Source organism: Oncorhynchus nerka, linkage group LG22 (genome assembly GCF_034236695.1).
Source record: "Oncorhynchus nerka isolate Pitt River linkage group LG22, Oner_Uvic_2.0, whole genome shotgun sequence".
In the NCBI taxonomy this organism is placed as follows: domain Eukaryota; kingdom Metazoa; phylum Chordata; class Actinopteri; order Salmoniformes; family Salmonidae; genus Oncorhynchus; species Oncorhynchus nerka.
The window spans coordinates 78,247,211-78,262,572 of NC_088417.1; the positions used below are offsets into that span (position 1 = coordinate 78,247,211).

Here is a 15,362-nt window from a genome sequence, read left to right on the forward strand (position 1 = left end):
TCGCTTCGAGGCAAATAACACTGAAACATGCATGCGAGCACTAGCTGTTCCGGGAAGACTGTGATCATGCTCTCCACAGCCAATGTGAGTAAGAACTTTAGCCAGGTCAACATTCACAAGGCCGCAGGCCCAAACTAATTACCAGGACGTGTACTGCAAGCATTCGCTGACCAACTGGCAAGTGTCTTCACTGACATTTTCAGCCTGTCCGAGTCTGTAATACCAACATGTTTTATGCTGACCACCATAGTCCCTGTGCCCAAAAACACTAAGGTAACCTGCCTAAATGACTACCGACTCGTAGCACTCACATCTGTAGCCATGAAGTGCTTTGAAAGGCTGGTCATGGCTCACATCATCACCATTATCCAAGAAACCCTAGACCCACTCCAATTTGCTTACTGCCCTAACAGATCCACAGATGATGCAATCTCTATTGCACTGCCCTTTCCCACCTGGACAAAAGGAACACCTATGTGAGAATGCTATTCATTGACTACACCCTAGTGCCCTCAAAGCTCATCAATAAGCTAAGGACCCTGGGACTAAAGACCTCCCTCTGCAACTGGATCCTGGACTTCCTGACGGGCCGCCCCCCAGGTGGTAAGGGTAGGTACCAACACATTCGCCACGCTGATCCTCAACACAGGGACCCCTCGGGCGCGTGCTCAGTCCCCTCCTGTACTCCCTGTTCACTCATGACTGCACGGTGAGGCACGACTCCAACACCATCATTAAGTTTACAGATGACACAACAGTGGTAGGCCTGATCAACGACGAGACAGCCTATAGGGAGGAGGTCAGAGACCTGGCCGTGTGGTGCCAGGACAACAAACTCTCAATGTGATCAAGACAAAGGAGATGATTGTGGACTACAGGAAAAGGAGGACCGAGCACGCCCCCATTCTCATCGATGGGGCAGGTTGAGAGCTTCAAGTTCCTTGGTGTCCACATCACCAACATACTAACATGGTCCAAGCACACCAAGACAGTCGGGAAGAGGGCACAACAAAACCTTTTCCCCCTCAGGAGACTGAAAAGATTTGGCATGGGTCCTCAGATCCTCAAAATATTCTACAGCTGCACCATCGAGAGCATCCTGACTGGTTGCATCACTGCCTGGTATGGCAACTGCTCGGCTTCCGACCGCAAGGCACTACAGAGTGTAGTGCGTACGGCCCAGTACATCACTGGGGCAAAGCTTCCTGCCATCCAGGACCTCTTTACCAGGCGGTGTCAGAGGAAGGCCCTAAAAATTGTCATTGACTGCTCTCTCCCGCTACCACACGTCAAGCGGTACCAGAGCTCTAGGTCTAGGAGGCTTCTAAACAGCCTCTACCCCCAAGCTATAAGACTCCCTGACCATTTGCATTGCCCCCTCTCTTTTACACTGCTGCTACTTTATCATTTATGCATGGTCGCTTTAATAACTCTACCTACAAGTACATATTACCTCGACTAACGGTGCCCCCGCACATTGACTCTGTGTCGGTACCCCCCTGTAAATAGCCTCGCTATTGTTATTTTACTACTGCCTTTTAATTAATTGTTACTTTTATTTCTTATTCGTATTTATTTTTATTTTTTTTTAACTGCATTGTTGGTAAGTAAGCATTTAATTTCACAGTGACTAATTAAAATTGTGACTAATTAATGTGACTAATTCAAATTTGATTAGATTTTTTTAATTTGGCAAGATTCGCAAACTTAGGCATGACATGCCAGCAACAAATGCTGACACTACATATCCAAGTCGATCTGACCAAATTATGACAGACAAGCATTGTAATTTTAAATTCTGTGATGTTAGTGTGGAAGAGGTGAAAATATGATTGTTGTCTATCAACAATGACAAGCCACCGGGGTCGGACAACTTGGATGGAAAATTACTGAGGATAATAGCGAATGATATTGACACTCCTATTTGCCATATTTTCAATTTAAGCCTACTAGAAAGTGTGTGCCCTCAGGCTTGGAGGGAAGCAAAAGTCATTCCGCTAAGTCCCCTTTACCAACCCTTAGTAAGCTTTTGGAAATAAGTGTTTGACCAGACAATGCTTGTACAGTAAACAAATTGATAACAAACTTTCAGCATACATATAGAGAAGGACATTCAACAAGCACAGCACTTACACAAATGGCTGATGATTGGCATAGAGAAATTGATGATAAAAAGTTTGTGGGGGCTGTTTTGTTAGACTTCAGTGCAGCTTTTGACGTGATCGATCAATGTCTGTTGCTGGCAAAACATATGTGTTATGGCTTTACACCCCCTGCTATATTGTGGATAAAGAGTTAAGCCAGAGTGTCTATATGCAGATGACTCAACACTATACATGTCAGCTACTACAGCGACTGCAATGACTAAAAGACTTAACAAAGAGTCGCAGTTAGTTTGAGTGGGTGGCAAGGAATAAGTTAGTCCTAAATATTTCAAAAACTAAAAGCATTGTATTTGGGGCAAATCATTCACTAAACCCTAAACCTCAACTAAATCTTGTAATAAATTATGTGGAAATAAAGCAATTTGAGGTGACTAAACTGCTTGGAGTTACCCTGGACTGTAAACTGTCATGGTCAAACATATTAATATCATAGTCGCTAAGATGGGGAGAAGGGTGTCCTTAATAAAGCGCTGTTCTGCATTCTTAACAGCACTATCAACAAGGCAGGTCCTACAGGCACTAGTTGTCACACCTGGACTATTGTTCAGTCGTGTTGTCAGGTGCCACAAAACAGGACTTAGGAAAATTGCAATTGGTTCAGAACAGGGCAGCACGGCTGGCCCTTGGATGTATACAGAGAGCTAATATTAATAATATACACGTCAATCTCTCCTGGCTCAAAGTGGAGGAGATTGACTTTCACTTTTACTTGTATTTAAGAGGTGTTGAATGCACCGAGCTGTCAGTTTGAACTACTGGCGCACAGCTTGGACACCCATGCATACCCCACAAGACATGCCACAAGAGGTCTCTTCACAGTCCCCAAGTCCATAAGACTATGGAAGGCGCACCGTATTACATAGCGCCATGACTACATGGAACTCTATTCCACATCAAGGAACTCTATTCCATATCAAGTAACTCATGGAAGCAGTAAAATTAGATTAAAAAAACAGATGATAAAAAACACCTTATGGAACAGCGGGGACTGTGAAGCAACACAAACATAGGCACACGATAACATACACACGATACATACACATGGATTTAGTACTGTAGATATGTGGTAGTGATGGAGTAGGGGCCTGAGGGCACACAGTGTGTTGTGAAATCTGTGAATGCATTGTAATGTTTTTCAAATGGAATATACTGCCTTAATTTTGCTGGACCCCAGGAAGAGTAGCTGCTGCTTTGGTAGCAGCTAATGGGTATCCATTATAAATACAAATTCCACAGGGCTCGGCAGTATACCATATTTTACTATATACACCGGTATTGATGCACGGACTGGTTTGGATTTTTACTTTACCTTGTATAATGGTATTTTAATGTTTGATTTGTTAAGTGTGTAAATGCCACTCTGCCCCGTGTAATGTCCATTTTTATAGTTTATTCTGTTTGCTTCTTGAGTTGTCTCTCCCTCCTTCCACACACACCAAGCCCCACCCCCATCATACCCTACTCATAAAGCATATTTAGAACTTTTATTCTAAAAATGTGAACAATTATGTGCTGATATTTAGGCCATGTCGCTCAGCCCTATGTCACCATCTCTTATGACCTTAAATTTAGACCAAGGTACTTGGTTTCCATTCATGTTATGTACTCTTACTTGTATTCCAACCTCTGAAGTTCATGCAGGCCATGTTTGTGCTTTAGCTTCTGATGTAACTGTGTCGCTGAGTTCAATCTGTTCCCCTGCTGTGCCCTCTGGGTATTTTGTGTACAGATTCCATGCAGAGCGGGCCATAGACATTATCACTCACATTCTCCCGGAGGATCATCTGCTGCTGGCCTCCTCCAAAAGAGTCAAAGGTAAAAACGGCTTTCACAACTATCTGTGTACTCCTGTTCCCCGGCCTCTGTGATGGGCACACGGATGTCTGTGAATCTCACGGGTATCAATACGTTCCACTGCGGTAGAGTAAATTAATGTAGAGGATTTGTGTTATCATGGAGGTGATGAGAGGTCTGTAATTTGGAGAATAAATAGATTGGATCAGTAGATATCTTTCATTTCCTAACTAACTTGTTCAGATGACCATCTGACTCTGTCCTCTTTCTGGCTGTGTTGTGCTGTTCTCTCAGCTCTGATCCTGGAGGAGATTGCTATTGACTGCCACAACAAGGAGACAGAGGAGAGGCTGCTCCAGGATGCCCATGACCTCCACCTCTCCTCTCTCCAGCTGGCCAAGAAAGCCTTTGGGGAGTTCAATGTTCAGACAGCGAAGCACTATGGCAACCTGGGCCGCCTCTACCAGTCCATGAGGAAGTTCAAGGTCAGATCATCCCTCCCTTTCATCCAAGTGTCTGTAGAAAGCATGCAGTGGTTGACATCTGACATACTGTCATCCTATGCTCTGTCTGGTAAACTTCCATCCAAATCTTCTCCACAGTGTTTACCAACCCTGTGATTTCACTTTGATAGCAGGAAGTGAATCCTCTTTCTAAGGAGGCTTAAATGTCACAGGGGCTCTGTGGTTTTATGGTAGTTGAAAATGCAAACCCCAAGGCTGTGGATGACTGAGGTCTCACTTACCCTGTTTGTTTCAGGAGGCAGAGGAGATGCACATCAAGGCCATCCAGATCAAGGAGCAGCTTCTGGGTCAGGAGGACTATGAGGTGGCTCTGTCTGTGGGCCACCTAGCCTCTCTCTACAACTACGACATGAACCAGTATGAAGATGCAGAGAGGCTTTACCTGCGCTCCATTGCTATCGGTCAGTCTTCAGGCTAGATTGGGGTCTATTCTTCCCTTGTGTACTCTTCTTTTTTTGTAATCTATTCTTCCTCATTCTACCATTCCATATTCTTACTAGTGTGTGTGTGTCCCTGCAGGTAAGAAGCTGTTTGGGGAGGGCTACAGTGGACTGGAATACGACTACAGGGGCCTAATTAAACTTTACAACTCTGTGGGGAACTATGAGAAAGTCTTTGAGTACCACAATATTTTATCCAATTGGAACCGGCTGAGGGACCGGCAGTTTGCTGTGGCTGATGCCTTAGAGGACGTAAACACCAGCCCCCAGGCCACCGGGGAGGTAGTGCAGTCCTTCCTACTGTCACAGAACAATGGGGCTGGCCCACCTGCTTAGGCTCACCACACAGACACACACATGCCCACATACTGATAGAAACGCTAAAGGTGTTCATGGCTCACTTACATTTGTTGAACACACCCTCTCCACATCAAGCTATATGGTTGGCTATGGGAAAATGCACTATCGCCTGTGGAATGCATATAATCTAGTGTTTTTGTCCTCACTTTTGCGCCCATGGGGGCATTCTCCTGTGATCAAACCGGTACTGAACATTTGATGGAAGGAACCTCTTGCCATCCACTTCGCATCATCTAACATCGCTTTCATCACCTTCAGTCTTCTGTAAGAGGAATTGAGAAAAGGGGGAAAAATAAAACAACGACATCATAGTGTGTTCTAGCTCTAGAATAGGAATTGGTTTGTTTTCTGCTTCCTTTTTGGTCAGCGCTTGCCCTTTGTTGACCATTGGGATGTCCCCTACAAGCATGGATGGAGCACCTTTTTACTTTGGCCAATTATAAAGAGCAAGTTACTTTTTCTGGCTGGAATCCTTATTTTATTGTTCTAATGTCATGAGGGAGTTTACAAAATCTTCAGTTTCCTTTTTGCAACACCTGTTTTTGTCTCCATCTAAAGGCGCTGTCTTTATGCTTGTGCTTAAAGGTTGTCCGTGATTTGATGAATTTGAAATGCACCAGTGTGTGTATTAAATTTGACCACAATTGTGCTCAGTAGATTTGTTGTTGTTGCACTTACGTGTAGTTTATTTGAAAGTGTACGTGGGTACTTTTTTTTTTAGGAATTAAAATGACAAGTATTTCTAAAGAATTTCATATAGCTAAACCAAAAACAGGTGAGCTTAAACCTGCTATTCAGATGACTCCCTCCCTGTGTTCCAGTGCAAACGCCCAGACGGAGGTCCTCTAGCATCGTCCCCAGGCTATTGTGCATATAAGCCTGGTACATCGATTCAAAGTTGGCCTTAGTGGGAGTGACCGTACGGAGTAAAGTATTTGTCATTTAATTTTAGCCAATCACACAACTGCGAGGCATGGCTCTGTGCTTGTGGTATGCTAGCGTACGGGGGAGGGTTAGGGGGAAGGTTGTGGGAGATGATTGGTTGTTAGATTAAGCCTATGCTTCAGGAGTTTCTCCCGGGCATTCTGTACTGGCTAACGAAGGTCAAGTTTGACCCGTTGGTCTACCAGACTCTTCGGGCATTTGGGCTGAAGTGTCTGGGAAGGAGATTAGGGGTCCTCAAACACACCATTAACAATATAATAGGCCTTGTGTTTTCATTTTAGAAACCATTTGCCTAGTGAAGGATTACCTATTCCAAAGTAATGTAGTAAGTACCCCATTGTGTGTGGACTAGGTCAATGGAAATTAATTGCCTTGTTTTTGAACAAATGCATGTCTGTCTAATGGATGTTATTGTTACATGTGCTGTTATGTTTCAACTGAAGTCCAAGCCTTCGCCTTAAAGGACAATCAGCCAAAGGTGCTCTTGTTCTGGTTCTTAGCATGCTTGTTTTACAAATACCCACACTGGAGAGAGACAGGAAGGTCATATGTTTGACCTGACACACTACCGTTCAAAAGTTTGGGGTCACTTAGAAATGTCCTTGTTTTTGAAAGAAAAGCACAAAAAAATGTCAGTTAAAATGACATCAATATTGATCAGAAATAGTGTCGACATTGTCAATGTTGTAAATTACTATTGTAGCGGGAAACGACTGATTTTTAATGGAATATCTACATAGGCGTACAGAGGCCCATTATCAGCAACCATCACTCCTGTGTTCCAATGGCACGTTGTGTTAACTCATCCATGTTGATCATTTTAAAAGGTTAATTGATCATTAGAAAACCCTTTTGCAATTATGTTAGTACAGCTAAAAACTTGTTTCAACAGTGAAGAGGCGACTCTGGGATGCTGGCCTTCTAGGCAGAGTTCCTCTGTCCAGTGTCTGTGTTCTTTTGCCCATCTTAATCTTTTCTTTTTATTGGCCAATCTGAGATAAGGCTTTTTCTTTGCAACTCGGCATCCCGGAGTTGCCTCTTCACTGTTGACGTTGAGACTGGTGTTTTGCGGGTACTATTTAATGAAGCTGCCAGTTGAGGACTTGTGAGGTGTCTGATTCTCAAACTAGCCACTCTAATGTACTTGTCCTCTTGCTCAGTTGTGCACTGGGGCCTCGCACTCCTCTTTCTATTCTGGTTAGAACCAGTTTGCGCTGTTCAGTTTCTTGGCAATGTCTCCCATGGAATAGTCTTTTCAGAATAAGAATAGACTGACGAGTTTCAGAAGAAAAGTCTTTGTTTCTGGACATTTCGAGTCTGTAATCAAACCCACAAATGCTGACGCTCCAGATACTCAACTAGTCTAAAGAAGGCCAGTTTTATTGCTTCTCTAATCAGAACAACAGTTTTCAGCTGTGCTAACATAATTGCAAAAGGGTTTTCTAACACAGGAGTGATGGTTGCTGATAATGGGCCTCTGTATGCCTATGTAGATATTCCATTAAAAATCTGCCGTTTACAGCTACAATAGTCATTTACAACATTAACAATGTCTACACTGTATTTCTGATCAATTTGATGGTATTTTAATGGACAAAAATTGTGCTTTTCTTTCAAAAGCAAGGACTTTTCTAAGTGACCCCATACTTGTGAACGGTAGTGTATACACTATATATACAAAGTATGTGGACACCCCTTCAAATTAGGGAATTCAGTTATTTTATGTATAAAATCGAGCACACTGCCATGCAATCTCCGTAGACAAACATTGGAAATAGAATGGCCTGTACTAAGAGCTCAGTGACTTTCAACTTGGCACCGTCATAGGATGCCACGTTTCCAACAAGTCAGTTCGTCAAATTTCTGCCCTGCTAGAGCTGCAATGTCCACTGTAAGTGCTGTTATTGTGAAGTGGAAACGTCTAGGAGTAACAACGGCTCAGCCGCGAAGTGGTAGGCCACGCAAGCTTACAGAACAGGACCACCGAGTGCTGAAGCGAGTAAAAATCGTATGTCATCCGCTGCAACACTCACTACCAAGTTCCAAACTGCCTCTGGAAGCAACGTCAGCTCAAGAAGTGTTTGTCGGGAGCTTCATTAAATGGGTTTCATGGCCGAGCAGCCGCACACAAGCCTAAGATCACCATGCACAATGCCATGCGGCTGCTGGAGTGGTATAAAGCTCGCCGCCATTGGACTCTGGAGCAGTGGAAACACGTTCCCTGACGTGATGAATCACGCTTCACCATCTGGCAGTCCGACTGACCAATCTGGGTTTGGCGGATGCCAGTATAACCCTACCTGCCCGAATGCATAGTGCCAACTGTAAAGTTTGGTGGAGGAGGAATAATGGTCTGCGGCTGTTTTTCATGGTTCAGGCTAGGCCTCTTAGTTCTAGTGAAGGGAAATCTTAATGGTACAGCATACAATGACATTCTAGACGATTCTGTGCTTCCAACTTTGTGGCAACAGTTTTGGGAAGGCCCTTTTCTTTTTCAGCATGACATTGTCACTGTGCATAAAGCGAGGTCCATACAGAAATGGTTTGTAGAGATCTGTGTGGAAGAACCTGACTGGCCTGCACAGAGTCCTGACCTAGACCCCATCGAATACCGTTGGAATGAATTAGAACTACGACTGAACCAGGCCTAATCGCCCAACATAAGTGCCCGACCTTACTAATGCTCTTGTGGATGAATGGAAGCAAGTCCCTGCAACAATGTTTCAACATCTAGTAGAAAGCCTTCCTAGAAGCATGGAGGCTGTTATAGCAGCAAAGGGGGGACCAACTCCATATTAATGCCCAAGACTTTTAGTTGTTTGACGAGCAGGCCATGTAGTGTATCTGTGAGTTAATTCATGTTGTCCTCAAATCAAGGACACCCAGTCTTTCTGAGTGAAGACCACTAGCCCCATTTGTCAGCCAGCTTTCCTCAACAGCTTTATGAAAAGTATTGAACCATGGGCGATGCATTAGGATGAACCGAGTTACAAAGATGAACACTGCAGAACAAGGGACAGACAGATTAGCTACAAAGTCATAATCTGAACAAGTGAATCAAATAGACATTGTTGTTATCTTGATTTCTAACCCTTTCACCCCCAAGTGCTTTGCCTGTGTAAATCTGACAATAGAAAGTGTTGATTTAAAAAATTAGATGTTGAAAGAGGTGATCCACCTTGTAATCGGAGGTTGTGGTCCATCCTGGCTGCTATATGGCTGTCTGTATGTCCTTAGTTTGGTTTACAAGGCTCTAATTGTTTCTTATGAATGTTACTGGAAGGGATCCTTAAAAAATCTTATGGTATTTGTGATTGCAGCACACACCCTATCCTTTCTGTCAATGTCCGCAAGACTGCAGTAAGATTAATTGACGGTGTCTCTGGAAGCAGACAGCTCTTAAATCAGGAGTTTCATCTTGGTTTGTTATAGGTGGAACAACTGTTGAGAGTTTCTCTTCAAGACAAGTTTGCCACTGGAACTGGAGCAAGTACAGCCCATTTAAGCTTTTTATTTAGTTTTTAATACATGTGCTGTCTATATTCTCACATGCATTGCAATACGCCAGCCTTTTTTTACGGCACATTTATTTACACACTAACATCATTTTAACCATTGCTCACTCTGAAACTCTCCTGTATATGGAAGGTTGTCCAATTCTACAAGTATAAATATGGGCAAGTTTCATAGACCTACATTAAGGCCACTCTTGGACTAAAGTTTTGATTAAGGTTATGATGAGATGGCTAAACTTAATTTTAAGAGGCTTGCATCACCTGTATTTAATCCATAGTTAACTATGTTCTTGAAATCACATTTAAAGGTTGTGATTATTAACAGATAATTTGTCCAACTCCTGCAATCATTTAATCTTGGTCTGTGAAACTGTTCCTACATGTGTTAAAGAGTATAAGTACTGTGCGTCTGGGTTACAAGTGTAGACACATTGAGTTTAGGTATGACCCTGAGAGAAGTATCTGACAGGATTTGCAGAACTAGATTGCCGATATTCCATGCATGCATTATCAGAGTTTAAGGAACTGTGGTGTGCGTTGAAGTGATCTTTTGATATGTATGTATTCGTTGCATACTGTTTGTATTGCTGCCTGCTACAAAGGTGTGTGTATACAGTCCTCTAGTTAAGAGTGGTCTTAGTGGTTGTTCCTCATGCTGTCCATGTCTACCCAGAAAGGTAAATGAAATTATTGTAATGTGTGTACTGAAAACATGAAAATAGTTGTCATTTTATGTATTCTCTCCATTATTTGAATGCCTTCTGCAGTACCTCCAAATCAATTTTTGACAGTTAGCAACAGTGGGTCAGCCCATTATTCGGTAATGGGATGGGTTCTTAAAATGAAATAGCACAAAAAAAAATATTACATGAGGGCTTTCAAGCATCTTCTTTTGCTTCATGTCAACACTGTAGCTACCATGTTTTTGTACATTAACATTTTACATTGGAAATATTGTTCTCTTCAAAGCTCAGAAAATATGAATATTAAAATGTCAAAAAATTAAAGAGGTATTAGTGCAGAGCGATGAAACTATTTGTTTCATTATTACACAACTAATTGACAGACGTCGGTTCAATTACTTGAATTCCATGTAGTAGTTTTTTTAAGCGCGCCGTTTCTCTAGAGATAATTCACTAGAGAAATGAAATCAAGAACTATATGGGACGCTTCGCTGAAGGGATTTGTAGTTTTTCATTAAGCAAATGTTCAAACGATTTCAGCACAGAAATATTGTAATTAGCTACAATGACCATAATCCATTGCGTATATTTGCCTGCTTAGATACACTTTTATCAAAGACCGTAGAGTATGTTTTGGAACTGTGCTTACATGCTTATGAAAACACCGCAGCTTGCAAGGGGAATATACACAACACAACGATGAGAGGGGGATGGAGACAGTTCGTGAAGTATGCCTTTTATCTACTTTCAAAAACGAGAAATGATTGTCGGACATCTCTGCTGCAGATTTAGGTAGGCTAGCCTACCTAAATAGAATTACTAAAGACAGTACAGTATGGGGAGAACAGAGATAAAGTTAGATGTTTGTTTGGCTGGCTACTACTACCTGCAAACAACCTGGTCTCGGAGCATTTCGTATTATTCTGTACGGAAATATGAACCTTCCATTTAGTAAGGTTACGTTTCATATGGTGTGTATTAGTTTGTGAATATCCATCATCCATTTCGTATCATATGTTACCAATTGCAAATCATATGCTATGTTACGAATTAGCCAAACATACCATATTATTTTGAATTTTCTAAACATGTTATCATTCCAATTAGTTTGGGCTAACGTTAACTAGGCTAGGGATTAAGGTTAGGAATTGGGTGAGTTAACTTTTTTTAACTAACATTCTAACTAGTTGTAAAGTAGCTACAAAGTAGTAAATGAGTTTCTAAAATGCTGAAGTTGTCAAGATGAGATTTGAACACTTTGTATTGCTAGACATTCACGTTATACACCCACCCCGACCAACCACCCTACTTTAGTTGCCTTAAGTAACCTTCTGTCTTATGTAACCATATCAAACTTAACATATACTAGTTTTAGAAATTGAATTTACTATTTTATGTCTAGTCTGAGACCAGGTTGTGAGCGGAAATGAAAATAGTTTAAGGAATAAAAAATAAAGTAGTCAAATAAAACCAAGTAATGTACACAACTGAAATATTTTATTTCATACTAATGTCCTATTTTTCTATTTGGTCCTGACAGAGAATGAAATACTTCAAATGTTTTGGCAATTGAATGTTCACTAATTATTTCATAATGCATTAAATGTAACAAAAAAACATCGACAACCGTGATTATTTTGTTATAATTAAACCGAAACAACCTCAAAAAGCACTAACATGTAAACATTGACATCATTAGTGCCACAGTGCGCACGTTTATGGCTACATTCATGAACGTTATTTGGCTTGTGTATGTGACGCAAGCTCCAGCAGAACTCTGCTAGACTGGGTAGCAGTCTTTTTTAGCTAACATTCCAGTGGCAGTAGCAAGGAATGGAATGTTAGCTAACTAAACTGCTACCCAGGCTAGGACTCCGCCACTGCACAGTCCAATGCACCACCATTAAATTATATTAAACTTGTTTGTACATTGACTCTGTGTCCGTTATTATTTGCCAATAAATACTACAAGGATTACTAAATTGCTGGTCAGTAAGTATTGAATATGTAAACGCACATTCCTGAAATAATTCAAGGGCCTTGACAGGTGATCACGTGACTCGGGGGGGGTTGTCGTTGGCAAGGCGTCAGTAGACGCATAGCTGGCTACATTATTAGATAGTTATGACCCGTGTGTGTATAAGCTAAACCAACAAAGCAGTTCATAACAATCTGTTTTATTTGTTAAGATGTTGCTATGAAATGAGAAAAACATGGGAGCTAAAGAGTCAAGGATAGGTTTCCTCTCGTACGAAGAGGCCATCAACAGAGGTAACAATTGATCATTTGCTAACCTTGGCTCGCTGTAAACATTAGCGTTATAGACAGCTAGCTAATGAAGGTAAGGCTAGCTAACTGTTGGGTGGGTAATGTGTTAACAGTACTAACGTTACTAGCTAGATGGCGACCAACAATGGGACAGGCAACTAACTAGCTAGATAACCTTGTCAATTTTACTAAAGTGTAATTTAAATATACCAGCGGGTCCAGGTAGGCGGTTAGCTAGGTAAATTAACAGGCTATCTTAAATTGACCCTAAAACCGCTACTGCCCTCGGGATCAGGTAGAGGCCAACGACCGGAAACTAAGAACTAGAGCTATCTGCACTTCGGTCAACTAGAAGTAAATTAATGACACCAAGTAGCCGCTGTTTGTTGACATTGTGTGTGCCTGGTGGTACTGTGTGGGCGGATTCGATTATGCTGAGCGGGGCACCGGGCAAAGGCCAGTAACGTCATCGAGCGAAAATGGGAGGGAGGAGCGCCATTCTCAAATCTAACAGTAATTTGTGCATCGTTTCCTAAATCTTTCAATTTTCTAACTATTTTTCATTGCGAAGGCAGATGAAGCGTTTTATCAAAAACAATAACTTTTGCATGGGATAACACAGAATCCTACCAATGACTACACGTGCTTAATTATGTCACCTTTGTTTTGAGCTGACATCGAGGTGGACTTTAAAAGGGGCTCCTGCTTCATGCCTGGGAGGCAGCCCAGTTCCAACTTTCAACAGATGCAAAACACACACAGGGCACCCAGGTGCGATTTAATTGAACCCCCTCAGTGTTAAAATGTTAATATTCATGATCCACTATATATACAAAAGTATATGGACACCCCTTGCTCTGGACACCCATCGGCTATTTCAGCCACACCTGTTGCTGACGGGTGTATAAAATCGAGCACACAGCCATGCAATCTCCATAGACAAACAAGAGCTCAGTGACTTTCATTGTGGCACCTTTCTAACAAGTCAGTTCCTCAAATTTCTGCCCTGTTAGAGCCGCAGAGTGTTAAAGCGCATAAAAATAGTCTGTCCTCGAGTTCCAAACTGTCTATGGAAGCTACATCAGCACAATATCTGTTTTTGTTGGGTGCTTCATGAAATAGGTTTCCATGGCTGAGCAGCTTCGCACAAGCCTAAGATCGTCATGCGCGATGGCAAGTGTCGGCTGTAGTGGTGTAAAGCTCGCTGCCGTTGGACTCTGGAGCAGTGGAAACGCATTCACTGGAATGATGAATCGCGCTTCACCATCTGGCAGTCCGACGGACGAACCTGGGTTTTGCGGATGCCAGTAGAACGCTACCTAACCAAATGCATAATGCCAACAGTCTCAACGTCAACAGTGACGAGGTGACTCTGGGATGCTGGCCTTCTAGGCAGAGTTGCAAAGAAAAAGTCATATCTCAGACTCGCCAATAAAAATAAAAGATTAAGATGGGCAAAATAACACAGACACTGGACAGAGGAACTCTGCCTAGAAGGGCAGCATCCCAGAGTCGCCTCATCACTGTTGACGTTGAGACTGGTGTTTTGCGGGTACTATTTAATGAAGCTGCCAGTTGAGGACTTGTGGGTGGGCCTATGACCTCCCAGGCCCACCCATGGCTGTGCCCCTGCCCAGTCATGTAAAATCCATAGATTAGTGCCTAATTAATGTATTTCAATTGATCTATTTCCTTATGAACGAACTCAGTAAAATCATTCAAATTGTAGCATGTTGCGTACATTTTTTTCTTCAGTATAGTTAGCTGACAGAGCTAACGTTAACTAGCAGTTTACTGATGTTGGTGTATTTGTCTCTGCCAATACTGTATTGTTGACATGGTGTCTGTCCTTTGTGCCAATGTTTCTAGTTAATATATGATATTCAGGCCTAGCCTAGAGCTAGAACTTGTGCAATCAGGGACCTTGAAAAGCCATATACAGTGCATTTGGAAACTATTCAAATCAAATCAAATTTTTTCAAACCATACACATGGTTAGCAGATGTTAGTGCGAGTGTAGCGAAATGCTTGTGCTTCTAGTTCCGACAATGCAGTAATAACCAACAAGTAATCTAGCTAACAATTCCAAAACTACTACCTTATAGACACAAGTGTAAGGGGATAAAGAATATGTACATAAAGATATATGAATGAGTGATGGTACAGAGCGGCATAGGCAAGATACAGTAGATGGTATTGAGTGCAGTATATACATATGAGATGAGTATGTAAACAAAGTGGCATAGTTAAAGTGGCTAGTGATACGTGTATTACATAAGGATGCAGTAGATGATATAGAGTACAGTATATACGTATACATATGAGATGAATAATGTAGGGAACATTATATTAGGTAGCATTGTTTAAAGTGGCTAGTGATATATTTTACATTTCCCATCAATTCCCATTATTAAAGTGGCTGGAGTTGAGTCAGTGTGTTGGCAGCAGCGACTCAATGTTAGTGGTGGTTGTTTAACAGTCTGATGGCCTTGAGATAGAAGCTGTTTTTCAGTCTCTCGGTCCCAGCTTTGATGCACCTGTACTGACCTCGCCTTCTGGATGATAGCGGGGTGAACAGGCAGTGGCTCGGGTGGTTGCTGTCCTTGATGATCTTTATGGCCTTCCTGTGACATCGGGTGGTGTAGGTGTCCTGGAGGGCAGGTAGTTT

At 42.1% G+C, this 15,362-nt stretch overlaps 1 protein-coding gene and 1 pseudogene across 1 annotated transcript in view; both read left to right on the forward strand.

Annotated features, from left to right (window-relative positions):
• The window catches only part of LOC115105782 (amyloid protein-binding protein 2-like), a 30,333-nt gene extending 19,857 nt beyond the window's left edge, over positions 1-10,476 (forward strand). The window contains exons 10-13 of the mRNA XM_029628159.2: positions 3,895-3,980; positions 4,254-4,444; positions 4,719-4,884; positions 5,003-10,476. Of these exons, the coding sequence (XP_029484019.2) occupies positions 3,895-3,980; positions 4,254-4,444; positions 4,719-4,884; positions 5,003-5,259 (700 nt within the window). The 3' untranslated portion in view covers positions 5,260-10,476. The remainder of the gene's footprint in view (positions 1-3,894; positions 3,981-4,253; positions 4,445-4,718; positions 4,885-5,002) is intronic.
• A 2,037-nt stretch (positions 10,477-12,513) lies between these two features.
• Positions 12,514-15,362, forward strand: part of LOC115105783 (ubiquitin carboxyl-terminal hydrolase 32-like) — a 32,708-nt pseudogene continuing 29,859 nt past the window's right edge.